The sequence below is a fragment of the Ruditapes philippinarum genome, unplaced genomic scaffold (genome assembly GCF_026571515.1).
Source record: "Ruditapes philippinarum isolate M1 unplaced genomic scaffold, ASM2657151v2 ctg13949_1_1_1_1, whole genome shotgun sequence".
Classification (NCBI taxonomy): domain Eukaryota; kingdom Metazoa; phylum Mollusca; class Bivalvia; order Venerida; family Veneridae; genus Ruditapes; species Ruditapes philippinarum.
In genome coordinates, this window is record NW_026863549.1 from 6,372 (window position 1) to 22,868 (window position 16,497).

Below are 16,497 nucleotides of genomic sequence, written 5' to 3' on the forward strand. Positions count from 1 at the left end.
GGGCCTCGGTGAAAAAACTATACTGATATATACAAGGTGCGAAAAGAAACTCAACTGCTATATAGCAGTTGAGTTCCAAACCATGCGATATAATGCTCATAGGTCGGCCCTTTTGAGCTGTTTAAATAGTTTAATTTTGACTAATTAGCGTTTAATTACTTAAATTTAATTTGAGTATGCCTGCGAACTATTTGATCAACCCTCGCATGCTGTCGTTACTTAACGGTAATATAAATAACACTGACCGCTGAGAGGTTCCGATTGAATAATTTCTTGGTCTAGATAATGTTGATGTATGCTTTATGCATTTAACAGTTTAAGGTGATAGAAAAATATACACCTTAAATTGCATGTGTAGTAGCAGTAATTGTCGTTGTGTTGATGTATAGTGGAAGTACAAATTATTCAATTTAAACGAAGGTAAGATACAGGTTATATATCTATAGTTTAGATAATTAGAATCATTTTAATGTCTGCATATAAAACTCTGCAAACTTAATAGATTTTGTTGAGAAAAATGCATTTGGCCTTAATTGGCCGATGAGTGTTTTACCCGTAAAAACATACCTATTAAAACGAAGAAGAAATTTTTAACTAACTTAAATGTAAATTTATGTATATCATTATACATGATAACTACTAGTAATACATATACAATATGTAAAACATTTTGTCACTTTTTTTTTTACTTAAGCATATCTATGAATTTATACATATTAGGTCAATGATAAAAATGACGTCTAATGAATCTAGTTCTTAAATCATAATAACCACTGCATATAAGAATAAAATGATCATTTTGTTTACATCTGCTTGCAATTTTTGTTTAAAGCAATCCAATACTCTTTGTTTAAAATGGTCGATAAAAGTGGTTTGAATATCAGAAATAATCTTTCAAAATAATTATCAGTAGAAATGTATGAGTCAGTAAAGTGTCTTGATTGTTTTTAAAATGCTTTAAAAATCTTTTGATTTACTGTACTTCAGTTTCAGTTTCAATTTTATTAAACCAAGGCATATAATATGCAACTGGTCATAATTAATAACAAACAAACAAACAGAAAAATAACAGTCAAAAATCACTTATATCACAATATAAGATTACAATTATGACTAGCTAAATAAACAAAAAAGGAGATCATACTGTTCAATTCAAATACTAAATTCAATACGCGTATTTTACATTGTAACAAATGGAAACGGAGAATGAGAAGTATTAATTTTCAGACGGACTAGTTCACCTGCCATTTTAATTTTATATGCGCGTTTCTTTTTACGTATATCAACTTCTTATAAGATTTTTTTATTGCAAAGTTAAAACCCTAGATTCGGTCGATTTATCATCATCAAATGGTGGTAATGGTAGTTTTCACTCCGGATTACGGCACTCATTATTATTTTTTTAATATTGCAAATACGGGTTTTGGGCCCGAGGGACTTCATAAAATTAGTAATTTGTGTTTTAAAAGGTAAATTCCTATAAAACCCCGTTAAATTTAAATTTCCCTTCAAAACAAAACCCCCTTTAAAATTAAAATTAAAAAAGATAAAATTTCTTTATTTTCCCCCGGAAAAGAAGAGATACATGCATACAAATACAAAAATTTCAAAGTTTACCAAAAAAAAAATTGAGAAAGAAAGAAAAAAACACATATAAAAGTATAAATTGTGTGTAAAAAGTTTTTTCCAAAAAGAATAAAAAAGGGGGAATTCTTTTTGGCAGGAAAGTTTTAAATTTTCTTGATGAAATATAAAAAACTTTATTTACTTTTCAAAAAAATATAGGGCAGGGGAATATCCAATCTCTGGGGGGGAAGGGAAAAATAGTACAAACTTTTAAAGGGAGATTAAAGGGGGATGCAAAAAATTAAGGGGTTTTAAAATTTATAAAAATTTTCTCAAAAAAATTTCTCAACAAATTTTTCTGAATCGCCCTTTAAACCAATGGGGCCAAAACCCAAAAAAAAATTTAATTTAATAGGCTTCCCAAAAAATAAAATTCCCGCCCATTGTTATTTCTTTTTTAAATTTGTTATTGCCCAAAATCTTTCGGGGGAAAAAATTACTCAGCATTTTTTGATTTTTTAAAAAAGTTTTGAAAGCTAGAAAAATGTTAAAATTTTTTATTAAACTTTCCCAAAAAAATGTTTAGTTGATTTGTTAAGGCCCATTTAAAATATGACATTCTTGAAAACGGCAATTAAATAACCAAAAATTTTGTATCCCAATTTTTCGAATTTAAAATAGGCGCAAAAAAGGGAAACCCCCTCTGCTTACTTTTTCTCTATTTCGTAAAGATTTTTTTAAAAATATAAAAATAAAATTGAAAGGGTTGTTTTTCCTCGATGAGATAAAACTTTTTGTTATTTTTTTGCAGATGACGCAGTATTTTTTGCGCACACACCGGAAGCCTTACAGTCAATGCTCAATGATTTACAACTTTATTGTTTCAATTGGGGTATGAAAATCAATACAAAAAAGACAAAAATAATGATTTTTGAACAAGGAAGACATTCTTCTTACGATTTCAGACTAAATAACTAGTCATTAGAAATTGTAACACAATTCAAATATTTAGGAGTGACTCTATTCAAGAACGGTCATTGGAATCGCACCCAAAAAACTCTTGCGCAACATTCCCTTTACGCTCTTCATAATCTATTTATTGTATTCAATCAGTTAGAATTAAAAGTCGTGGATAAATGCAAGCTTTTCGACAGTCTTGTTAGTTCTATTCTTAATTATGGGGCAGAAGTATTTGGATATGACGAAGCAAAGGATATTGAATTAGTTCATTGTAAACTTTTACGAAAAGTACTTAATGTTAGGAAATCAACAAATTTAGAGTGTTTATACGGAGAGCTTGGCCGACATCCAATGAGAATTCAAAGAAAAATTATACTTATTAAATATTGGCTAAAAATTATAAATCTCGAAGAATATTGTTTACTTAAACAAAATGTACAACATACTTAAAATTGACGCTGACAACGAAAATTCAGTATAGAGGAAAAATTGGGCCTACCATATCAAATCTATTCTTCAGGAGATAGGGATGTTTAATTTATGGTTAAGTCATACTGCTAATCAAAATAATTTCATTTCTATAAAAAACAGAATTTTGGACATATATAAACAAGACTGGTATAGAAAAATAAATAATTCAAGTAGATTATCTTCCTATTGTATTTTCAAACATGAATTTTATCAAGACTTATATCTAAGTGTTATAAATACGAATAAATTCAGAATAGCTTTAACAAAATTTAGACTGTCAGCACATAATCTTGCCATTGAAACAGGTAGACATCAAGGAACGCCTAGGGAAGAAAGAAAATGCCCAAAAATTACTATGAATGTAATTGAAAATGAAGTTTCAATTTTCCTCCTTATTTTGCCCAAATTATTTATAACTAAAGGAAACATATCTAAAAACCTATTTTTGAGGTGGGCTACTATTAAAAAAATTGAATTTTTATGACCAAGTGAATCCCCAAAGAAATTATCAATTTTATAAAAAATTTTACTTTGCATTTCAAAAAAGAGAATTACAAAATATTTAGAATAAAATAAAATGAAAAGTATTAACTTTTAGAGGTTAAAATTATTGTTCTTTTGTTTCAGTATTTTAATTGTTTTTTGTATCATTCTTCTGTAAAAATTGTTAAAATATTTGTCAATGTTTGTAAAGTTTTTCCTTTTATTGATATGGGGGAAAGTATATTTGCTATATGTATGCTCTTGGTCTATTTTTGCCAAAAAGTTATGTTATGTTATGTTATGTTAGTAAGAAGTATAAATGTGGCATGAAACTGAAAGTAAAAATAATGCTTTAACAAAGAGATTATATATACATGAAGAAACAATAAATGTTAACTGCTTAAATGAGAAGTTTTATATAAATGGTATTTAGTTATATCCTCTGGCCTAAGATTCTTAACGAAACGAAATAAAAGTATCTTAATTTTACTTAGTCAACACTAGTAGATGAATTTGATATAATGAGATATTGTTTGTCTTTTCAAATACCGTTAATAACGTAAGAGGCGAAAATACAATCACTGTATTATATACTTAGAAATGAATTATTGAGAAATATTGATGAAATAAAATGCATATTTTTATTTTCCATATTTTCACTGTAAAAATTTTAATTTTCACTGCAGTGAAACATATTTCCGTATTTTCACTGGTGTCTTGCCGGACTACTTTCTTTTAAATTCTGCCAGTACACAAAATTTAAGGGAAAGTCTTTCAAATTTTAATGTCAAAAAAGAGAAAAATGTATATTATAAACAGAAAATTCAAGTTTTTTCTATAAATACACGATTTATTTTCATCTTGTGGCATAAAAATTACCATATTTCACTCGTGGTTAGCGCCACTCATGAAATATTTATTTTAATACCACTCGATGAAAATAAATCATGTATTTATAGAAAAAACTTGAATATCCTCTATGTATTCAAAACCTTACATCAACACTCATTGTAAACAGCACTATACAAAAAAAAACAAACAAAAACATCCACAATCACTGTATACAACACGCTACATCCAAAAACACTGTATACAACACCTTACATCCACAATTACTGAGTCGTCAGACCAAACAAATAATGGTAGCGAAATTTCAGACCCTGATGTGCTTATTTGCAAATACCGAAAGTAGTTCAAACTCCTCGAAGCGGTTACTTCCCTTTATAAGTACACTAAAGCCGAAAAATTAAGGGGAAATCACTGCGTAAAGATTGTCAAATGACAGGCGCATTAATTTTCAAGCCATTCTCGGGGAAGAAAAAATAGTTCCTGATTGGTCGAAGATTTCTAATATTGTGTTATTCTTTACATGCTAGTATTAAGCTCCGTGATTATTTACATCAGTGTTAAACAACAGGATCCGGTTGTTCAAAACATTGGTTAGTGTTAACCAGTGGTTAAATTCATTATCCGCTGGTTAAATTTTGTCTGTTGGATAAATTCTGTTGCTCAAAACTTATCCAATGGATAAAATGCGCTATCCAGTGGTTAACTTTAACCAGTCCTATGACCACCGGATAATGCCCTTAACCAGTGGTTAGTCATCATCATTAAAACAGTAAAAATCATTAAAACTTGTTTAAAACAAGATTTTTGTTGCAAATATATGTTTGTTTTTCTTAACTAGAACATTTCATATAAAATGCATATAATTAAATTGAAACATTTCTGAAAAAGTGCTTTTAGAACCCTTTTTCAATCTAAATTTGTTGTTGTTGTAGTTCAGAAAATTCAGTTAAACAGTCATAACTTTCTTATTCTTTAATAAAACATACAAGTGTCAGTACTCATTTTCTTAGTTAGAACATTACTTATCTAATGGAAGTAATTTCAATTCAAAATTTGAAAAAAAGTTGTTTTGAATTTTTTCTTATGTGTGTCTAAGGGAAAAATAAATCTATCAATACTTTAAGGCCTCTGATATACTTTTTGTTTAATTCCAAAAACAAGAAAGCACAAAACGTGCAAAAATATTTTTTGGGAGCTTTTTGATTCTAATGAATTTATTATATTATGTAAAGAAATCAGCCATTTTGTTTCCAGAATCACTAACCAACCCTGTTGCATTGTGGTACTTAACCAGTGGATAAATACGCTATCCACTGGTTAGGTAGCCAGTGTACTATCCAACTATTGAACAATGAAATTTTATCCACTGGATAGCTGGCCACTGGTTAAAGATTTAGCCAGTGGATAAGCTATCCATTGGTTAATTTTAACCAATGTTTTGAACAACCCGGTCCTGGTTTACCGTGACAAAGCCTAATTTAGAATAATGTGGTTTTCTTCAAACTTCACTTTGATCGAGGGGTAACACGCTCGGTTAGGAAGCGAGAGGTCTGGAGTTCAAAACCCAGATAAAGCAATTTTGTTTAATTGTTTAAGCCAAATAAACATTGAATTGAATATCATTGTTGCAATTAGCCATATAGCCAATTTACTACAGTTATAACACTGGAAACAGCATTGGTGGCACTATACAAAAACAAATTGGTTTATAATCTCACAACCTTCACCTTTCTGACATTTTGAAACCCGAACAAATTCAGCGCCTCCTGTGCTTTGATTCTATCTGGTTAGTGAAAAAATGTTGTCGTCTGTTTCGGTACTTGCCTCTTTATCATGTCTTTATAGTTCTTTGTTATCATAATGATTGCTTACTTTGTTTTTGTAAGCGTTGTACTACATTCAAGGACTGATGTCTTATTATTGTTTCATCAATACCGGGTGAAGTGCGTTTTGTAAAATTGAAGTGATGCATGGTCGCTTCACTTATTGTAAAATCGTGTATTATACTTATTATTATAAAGTGCTTTACTTGTAGCAAGATATAATCTAGCGTACTGTACGTCTGGCAACAATAATATGTGTTCGGGCCTGTGGCAAAATCATCATTAGCTTATCGCACACACGTTGACTTACACAAATCGAGCAACTGCACATAATGTATCGGATGAGGCCCGTCGGGGTCATTCGTAATCGATAAATCACATAAAATATAATCATTTTTATTTCTAGCTCTACAGTTTCAATTATCAGCAGTTGCCAGAAAAACTTTATCTATTTTTTTAAATAAAAATATATTGTTCAACTATATCAAAATGATCTGCATCAATAATATTACATATAGGCGACTCATCCGACCATATATAAACACCGCCAAATAAAAACGAAAAATAATCTATAACCTACCTTAAAGTGACATTATGTCCATGCAAAGGCATATAGTGAGTGAATGGGTGAAAGTCAAAATAAGGTTTCATTTTGCCATGATTCCTTTCAATTTCATAATTAAGTTCGCAAAAACAATGAATAACTCACAGATCCACACAAAATTTCTGTAAATATCCAGAATTTACCTATAATGCTTAGTTTATAAAAAGAGTGGGGCAGTCTTTTCAAATTTCAGACATATTTATAATTTTACCCTTAACATTTTCCAATATCAATTATTGGTCAATCACCATTTTGACAGTCAATCTTTTGAAATATAACGTTAATTCAGCTCAACTTGACCATGCAAATATGAGCATAATGTCACTTTAAGGGTTAGCGGTGAAAAAGTTATTCTTACGGTGTTCTGTTTGGACAATCGTGCTTTTTTTATTTCGTCCTTTACCCAAAATGCAAAATGTTACGATGGTGAAAACGCGATGGTACGATGATGAAAACATGATTGCCCGATGGTGAAATTGTGATTTCATCAATCTACCAACCTTCGCGACTTCACCATCGTAGCAATGCGTTTTAACCATCGTACCATCGCATTATCGCACCATTGTGTTTTCATCATCATACCATCGCGTTTTCACCATCGTACCATCGCGTTTTACCATCGTACCAGCACATTTTCATATACATATGGGGTTCCACCCGTGATATATTAAAAAGCCTTTGATCAAGGTGTTATCAAACTGCACCGGAAGTGTGTCTGAAGTTCACACATCTGCGAAATAGGGGGTTTCGGAGGCTGAACCCAAGGTATTTTCATGGAACATCAATGGCCTATCGAAATCTAAAAGCAGTGATAAAGACTTTGTTAATAACACTTTGTAATTAATATATTATATATTTTTATACGAGTTTTGAGCAAATGAAGATACTTGTATTGACATGGATATAACAAATGAAGACTCAACAAATGACCATAACGGTTTTTTAAATAATTTTAGTGTTTCACCTTTAAGTGAATGGTCAGATCATTTTGCATTGTCATTTGATATATTGAAGAAACTGTTCAATATGTTGAAGAAAGTTCAGTCACTAACTGTATAGCCTAAATAATCATGTCGTCTGCAAATAACATAAGTATGAAAGTTATATCATATAGTTATAAGCCAGGGTAGACCTACAGCACATTCGAATAATTCCGAATATGAATTACAACTTTAAACACAAACTACAACCTGTGAATACATATAGCTTGTCATCAATGCCTAAGTTACACAATTTTAGCCAAATGTTATTTACATCAACACTATGAAATTCTCTTTTCATATTAACCATACAGCAATACAAACTATTATTCACTTTTAAAACTTTGTGTACAATAGCATTTCAGACAAACACAGCATTAATTGTAAACGACCCGTGTGACAATCGAACTGCGCGTTACTAAATAACACAGTAGCTTAACCGCTTAAGACATTTTGATAGTGCAATGTGTTTATTATTCAAGTACGTCACACGGGTCGTTCCTTTTTATAAATAGGCAAGATAACTCCACATGACTATTCAACTGGATAATGTCCAGAATTTAGAATAGCATTAAACATAAGAGAGTATATCACAGCATTCTATAAAATATTCGTTTATCAAATATTCCATGCCACAGGCTTTGTTATTCTTTAATTTCTGAATAATAAATTCCACTTCAGCAGAAGTAATTGGGTTATGTAGCTCATCAAAGCTACAAAATCAGTCTGAACAAAAATTTCTCAGCTTCCGTTTTAATGGTGTATGTATCTTGTTTTGTAAACTTGAAAAATAATTATAAAAAATTTCAACAGACAATGTTTTACTTCATTTGAAATGTGTATGTTTTCTTCTTCTTTTTTTTTCCAAAAAAAAAAAAGAGCCATAAGTCTTTGTGTTAGAATGACGCAGCTTTTCAATATTTCTTATTATGATTGATTTAAAAGTTCGCCTTTTCTTTTTAACCATCATTTTATACCTTATTTTATACATTGATCTATTGTCTAACGTCTTTTATAGTTGAAACACCTTGCGTGATTAAAAAAAACCAAACAAACAAAAATAAAACAAGAAAAAAAACGTCTTAAACAGTTACAGTCGATCCTCCATTGCTTATTTTAAGCTGTTTAAATGTTTTTCCTTATTAGCGTATATTTAAAAAACTATGCGCGCCTACGAAAAATATTTCTTTTCAATTTTAGAGTCTAATGCACAAATATATTTAAATTTTACTGAATCATCTAAATTGAATATTAAAGGGAGACACAGGCAAAATTTTCATTTCTTAGTTTTGAATTTTTCATTAATTATTCTGTAAATATCCTTAAAATGAATACACTAGGCAGTCAAAGGAACAAAACTTTTCTCCATATAAAGAATAAAATTGTAGTTTCCTAACTTGACCCGCGTGGGTCAGGTTAGAGCGCTAAGATTTCACAATAGTTGTCACAGTGAACTCTGGAAACGTTAAAGAACATGCCAAAATGAATGACTTGGACTTGTTTCAATCATACAATATCCACAATATCTGTTATTGTAACTTCAAGGGTTTATTCAAGTCACATGATTTGTTTTAAAAGTATTCGGTGATTCTGTTGGCGTCTAGATTTTGTTCAACATACATAGATATATTTACACTTCAAACCAAAAATATGTAGAATTAATACAGAAATTCATGCTGGGACTTTAAAAAATGTCAATATAACGTGATTTGAGTACACAAGACCATTTTATTATTTTGCCTGAGTATCCCTTTAAGCAGACGTTTCGTTGCAAACAACTTTTTTCAGCAACCACAATGTAAACAGTTTAATAGGTTTTTTTATATTAGGCAACAGTACTAGGCGTGCATTTCCTTTACTAATGGGTATTAAATTATAATTTTAGAAATTCAAATCCTTGAACTAAATGGAGACAATTTTCTCATAAAGTACACATGACTAAAATAAGTTAGAGTGTAACTGCGTAGTTACGCTTGTTTACAACCATTACTTCTGTAAAAAAAGTAGTTTTTCAATGATAGAAAGATACAGGTGATTTTCTAAGAATAAAGAAATTTCAATTGACAATGTCAAACATGTTTTCAATAAAAAGAGGCTTGTTTAATGTAAAAAACAACTACAATGTGAATGAACGAAATACATGTAAGTGCATCATTAATTGCGAGTCTGTGTGTAATATATTACAAACTTAGTTCATTCAACTTAAGGTATTATTTATTACGAATTCAGAAAGTAGACGTTATCTAGTTTAAAATTGTGCAGTGACATACAGTAGTTGTAAAATTGGTTAACCCTTTAGCCTGCCGGAGACACCCGATTCTAACCATTCGGCCAGTGCAAACCTGTATTTATTTTGAAATTTCTCAACAAATAATGAACAGTTTTGTCCAGATTGGAAAAAAAAATGGAAAGACCAGTTAATATATTTAGTGTGCTTAAGGTTTCAACTGTGGTGATAATTACAATTACACATATAATGGCGTCATTTCAAGTTCCATGTTTGGATACAAATATTTGCTAGAATATAGTACTAAGCATTTTCGCATTTTTTATTTTCAGATTTTGAGAAGGACAATGCATTTCAAGTTGATATTAACGCTGTTGCTGTTATCAGTCATTAACGAAGAGCCTGTGAATGCCGTAGATTTTAAGGTGGTTGACCTTACTCATGTACAGGATTTAAGTACAATATACTGGCCGGGAAACCCCAAATACAACTTCACTGTGCTTGCCCGTAACAGAAGCGAAAATGGATATTGGTAATCATTAAAAAAAATTACAGGATCATTTATATCATTTTTAAGATAACAAATAAACCTTATGCAAATCAGTAATACCCCGTCATACCGGCCTTAATGCGTTCGTCGTAGGGTCAAGCTGAGATCGGCGTTTGTAAACATGCACAAAACAAACGCCGAGGAACGGCTTTCCCAATGTGCGCTGGACTAAAACACCCGTAGGCCCCCATGTCGTGGTTGAAACTCTGTGAATACCCAAACACGTGCCGTATATACGAGCATTTATGAATTGTTTGACATGTACCTGGCGATTCTATGATCAAATAGTTCTTACTGCGCCTATGGCGTTTCCAGGATGTCCTTGCAGTTGCAGTGAGGACGCCATATGAACGTCTTATTTGCCTTAGTGTCGTAGACGCACCCTACGAACGCACTGAAGACCCCGTATTGTCGTATATAAACGCTGTAACGCCTTTTTACCGCCGTGTTAAACGAACACAGTAGGTTCCCGGTTGCAAATTTGTCAAAAAGAGTCATCGTGGTTCCTTGTACAATTACGGCTTTTGTGGGGAAAAACCGGTTTAGACGATCGCCGTAAGAGCATCATGTCAGTATGTCGGGGTTATCAAGTAGAAATCTATATGGAATATCAAAAATTTAACACGATAAAAGTAACTAAAATAAAGGCTATGTACATGAGAATGGTACGTTAGAATACAGTTACAATAGTAAAATTAACAATGGGTGATATAGAGTGTATCCTACTGGAAGTCTGATAGACAGAAATGTATTTTGTTACTGATTTGCATATTACATAGGTAGTTTAACATCTAAATTGTTAACAGGTTAATTTGTACAATTTCTACTTTCTAATCCACACTTTTCTTTCACAATATATAAGCATTTTACCTATTTTTTATTATACCCATTTTTTATTTATGCTTTTTTGTTAGATAGAAACTCTTATGAATTTCCTTCGACATTTTGTTATATTCTTTATTTCGACGGTCCCGGTGACTTCGAGATAATGAAATTTGACTGTTCATGTTTATAGAACAAATATTATATAGTCTGTAGAGATGTATTGCAGTATGTACAAATAAAAATATAGGATGGGTGACATTTAGTGGTGTTCATCATCAACATTGACCTCTTCTTGTTCTTCCACTTCTTCAGGTATGAATCAAACTCATTTCAAACAGCAGAACATGGAGGAACTCATCTTGACGCACCTGCGCACTTTGCTGAGGGAAAGAATAGACAACATCAAATTCCAATGGAAAAATTAGTAGGCCCAGGAGTTGTAATTAATGTAAAGGTACAGAACAGTATTACCGTTGACTTTTTGAACACGTATTTAAATACATTGTTAGACATTAACAAAGCAAAAATCTAATTATTTACAATCATGTAATTTAGACCTCTAACATAGCATAAATATCATAAAAAGTTATTTTTCGATGTCGTTACAGTACTTAACTTTATTTATAAAATACTATTTTATTTGTTAAAGAGCTCTACTAACGTATGTATTTTTATGATAGGTGGCATTTGCCTGTTTCCAACGACAGTTGTGTTTATTATGTAAGACTTTCCCACATTTATTCAAAAATAATTTTTCCTTTCAAACATGACTTAAATTACAGACAAAAGTATCTAAAAACCCCGACTACCGAGTAATAACCGATGACTTGAAAGATTGGGAAACCAGGAATGGAATGATTCCAAGTGGAGCAGTTGTAATAATGAATTCTGGATGGACCTCAAAATACCCAAACAAAACGCTTACGTTCGGAAGTCAAACACCGGATGACTCAAGTACCTTTCATTTTCCTGGATGGCATGAAGATGCAATCGACTGGTTGATTAAAAATAGACAAATCCACGTGGTCGGTGTAGACACACCTTCCACCGATTACGCACGATCTACGACGTATCCTGTGCACGTTTTGCTCGGATTAGCGGATATTCCGGGCGTTGAAAATGTCGCGAATCTGGACTTAATCCCAGAAAGTGGATCTATCATTTACGTCGCTGCAATTAAGTTATATGACGGAAGTGGGGGACCCACAAGGGTATTTTCTACTTTTGTAGAAAATGGTATGACAGGTTCATCGTCGCCATTATGTTCAAGCATTATCAATGTCATACTTACAATTCTTTTTGGTCTCGTCATCTACTGTGCATTCAGATAAATATGAAAGAAAAATTTTACTTGTATTTGTAACCTTTGATTTTGAAACTGCAAAATATGAAAGTACATTTATTAATTTATCAAGCATGTAATGCAATCGGATCTCGGCTATTATTTATAATAACCTTGGACTTAAAACGAATTGAAGGTGGTTTTAAATGTAAAAAGAAACAGAGGATGTAATCTTTGATAATGTGTAACGAATGTATTTGTTTGACATCCAAAGGGAAATAAAGTCTATTTCGGTAAAATCCTGATTGAAAATATGTCTGACAATCATAATCTATTTAAAAATGCCCACTGATGTCAACCCATAGACATTCTGCACTTTCAGTTTCTACAACCAAGATAATAAGTATATAAATAATGTACTGTTTACTTCTATATCTATAAATTTAGGTGAACTTTTATTCGATATATTGAAGTAAACTTCAGAATTTAAATTATGATTTTATGATTCTTGATTCTGTGTTCGATGGCATTATCCGAAAAAAACCCCTAGAAGTTGCGATTGGAATGTAATGGTCAACTTTTGTATGCTTTATATGCATCATTTTGAAATTGCAAAAGCGCATGGGCGTAGATCCATTATCGCTGTACTTCACCCAAGCATGTGTCCCAAATTAACAGAACATTTTACTTTGATGTCCTTATGATTTGACAATTTTTTCTGTGACCAAAGGCTTGATGACAACACATAGAGCTACTTGGAATGCAAATATACATAAAAATGTGAAACACTAATGAATACCTTGGTGAACTTGTATAAATTTATGAATTATCAAAATTACGTACTGAACATAAAAAAACACATTTGAATTATGTATTTTGCAGGCTCCTGCGCCCAGGAGTTAAAACGTTGTTGCTAAACTTTCGTTAAATTTTCATTGGCCTAAAAATCGAACTAATTTTCTAGTTATATCATTTTTTTTGGTTCAATCTGATTAAAATGAGCTCCTAATTAACGATACGCATTGTTATCTGACGGGCCCCAATAGAAGTTCATCAGCATGTGACCTTTCAAACAGCCTATCATCAGCGAGCTTTCACAATTTTGAAAACGTCGCGGTTTCTAATAATATGTAATGTATTTCAACACCTTACGGGTCTTAGGGCGGTGTGCGGAAGTTTTGGACTACCTCAAGTCAAGGTCAATGTCACACTGACTCATTCAAAGTCCTTAATTAGTGTATATATTACAAAAGGAGATTACAATGTATGAATTTATTAAAATGTTTCCTCCAAATATCGATCGTAAAGTCCTCGGCTTTTATCTATAATAACCTTGGAGTTTACACGGATTGAAAGTTTGAGATTTAAACATAAACAGAGTGTAATCTTACGAAAATTAAGTCTGTTTTGGTACAATTATGAATAAAAATATATCTGACAACCATTTTTAATTAAAATATGCCCACTGATGTACAATTTTAAATAAAAGCCACTCAATGTCAACATTTTGGTATTTTCGGATAATAAATATTATACAAATAATTAAATGTTTTGTTTGCTTTTGTATCCATGAATTCACTTATACATTTGTATTAGGTTGGCATTTACTTGATATATTGGAAATTAACTTGCATAAAATTATTTTTTGTTTACATTTTTAGTTTCTCAGCGTATTAATTGAAGCTGGTGTTTAATTCACGTAGTAACAATAAGTTGTAAATGAGGCATATAAAATGTCAATTTTTAAAGGTAATTTATCAAGGAAGTTATAAGAACACAATTTCATATGCCCAAAAATATTATATTTATGTTAAAGCTAAGTTATTTGGCATGTATTATAACACAGAAGAACCTTGCAATTGTTCCAAAAATCATTCCACTGATAATAAAAAATTGACTGTGCGGGGGATTGGGGGAAAACGAAAATTATTTGATATTTGTTGCTTTTGAATTTCTGGTATCATATTATCTTTATGTTTCAATTTTTATCGTTTAAAAACCAACAATATTGTTGGGGTCTGTACAATGTACTCCACAGCGAAAGCTGTGGCATATATAATTGTCTCTAAGTATTCATACTTCAAAAGTATAGCTCTTTGGCATGTATCAATATAAATCTTAATATTGATAATTGAATAAAACATGTTTTTGGAAATGGGTATCCTTTCAGTTTAAAGATTATTTCTGATTACTTTAAATTTTATTTACTTTAAACACATTTGCATTTGGGTGTACATGTATATTGCAACGTCCATGCGGTGCTCTTGTTTCTTATGTACTTGTAATTGTTATATTCATGTACATGTGTATAAACAGGAGGTGCTCGGTCCCATCACCCCTACAGTAGGGCATTTTGATTATTGTTGCTTGCATATTTAATATTCTTAATTTCATTGTTGCTACTACTGATACATACTCAAACAGCAAGCTGGTCATTAGGGCAGTCTAAGAACTGAACCATTACTGATCTTTCATTGTTTTGTTATTATGTTTAGTGTATATAAAATGCATTCACTGTTTGCAGTCAATTATTTTATCCATATGTGCTTATTTATCTTAATTATTTACAGCTTTTATCACACGATGAACGACTGAGTCTCTAAATCTTTTGAAAATTTATACAGGTTATTGTTACATGTTAAAGGATAGTCTTGTTATGTCGGAAAATAGCTTTTATAGCTTGTGTTTATTATGTGTATTGTAACCGACTGATAAAATTAACCCGTTACGGAGGAATGATTGCAGATTACAGACATGTTTAAAATAATAATGAGCTATAAAATTGTGCATTTTGCAGACATGAAACCTACCATTCGAAAAAACTTGAACAATGTTGAATATCATTTGGATAAAAAGTAAATGGTATATTGATTTTATGTGCTTTAAATGGGCATTTAAAATCGTTATAGCGTTATAGTAGGATCCCTTAGACATTGTTGTCGTAAAGATTATTTTAAAATATGTTGACTTTTAAATCAAAAATAATATTTATGGATTTATTTATTGCCATCCACAGTTTTTTTTTAAAATAGCCCAAATTGTCAAAAAAAACGAGTAGGAGTAGACAGAATTAAGAATGAAAGGACTGGCAATCTTGGTTTTAGCTTGGGGCATGCAAAAAATTGCTAGCCCCCCCACCCCCCACCCCCACACACACACACCTTGTCTTTTGCAAGCATAAATTAAAAGTATAATATGCAAATGAATTGTATAATACATTTACATCAATTTGAGGATATATCAATATTATAGTACAATGCATCGCCAATTTATTTTCTAGAAAAACATAAAAAATATACAAAGATCAGGGACAACATTTTAAAGTATTTGGCCCTTTTTTGTGAATCTGGCTGATTTACAGTATGAATATTTATGTGAGTTTATTGATTATCCAGGTGACTTACTTGACAGTTTTCTTCAAATCAAAAATAAGTAAAGAGAAACTAAACACTAAATCATGTATGGTGTGAAAGAATAGACGAAGTTTATTATACCTAGTCATCAGTTTTTTTTAAGAATCTGAAGACTTCATTGAATAAAGTATTTCCTAAATTAAAATGCTCATACCAGCAAATTTGTGTTCTATTTGTTAAAATATCTAAATGATGAACATGCACTGGTTGGATTTCGTTGAATTATTTATATTAATTATTTGTATACCTGTAACGGAAATGACATTGCCAATGAGACCATTATAATTATGATTCATGGATAAAAGAAGGTGTTGCCGCCAAAATAAATGGATGAGTTTGACTGACTGTTAGATATGCAACTCGGACTGATACCAAACACATGTTTACCGTATGCACGGTCGATATGCACGAGCATTCTTTCCAGGTTTTTACAGGCGAAGTTGGAATGAAATTTTAGCCAAACA

At 31.2% G+C, this 16,497-nt stretch overlaps 1 protein-coding gene across 1 annotated transcript; it reads left to right on the top strand.

Moving 5' to 3' along the window:
• Positions 1–341: 341 nt before the first annotated feature.
• Positions 342–13,114, top strand: LOC132722453 (isatin hydrolase-like; the record flags this gene model as incomplete). Its single annotated transcript, XM_060706961.1, is given in 4 exon segments — positions 342–420; positions 10,296–10,495; positions 11,651–11,792; positions 12,121–13,114. Coding segments are annotated over 3 exon segments (876 nt in total). The 3' UTR covers positions 12,670–13,114.
• Between the last annotated feature and the right edge of the window lie 3,383 nt (positions 13,115–16,497).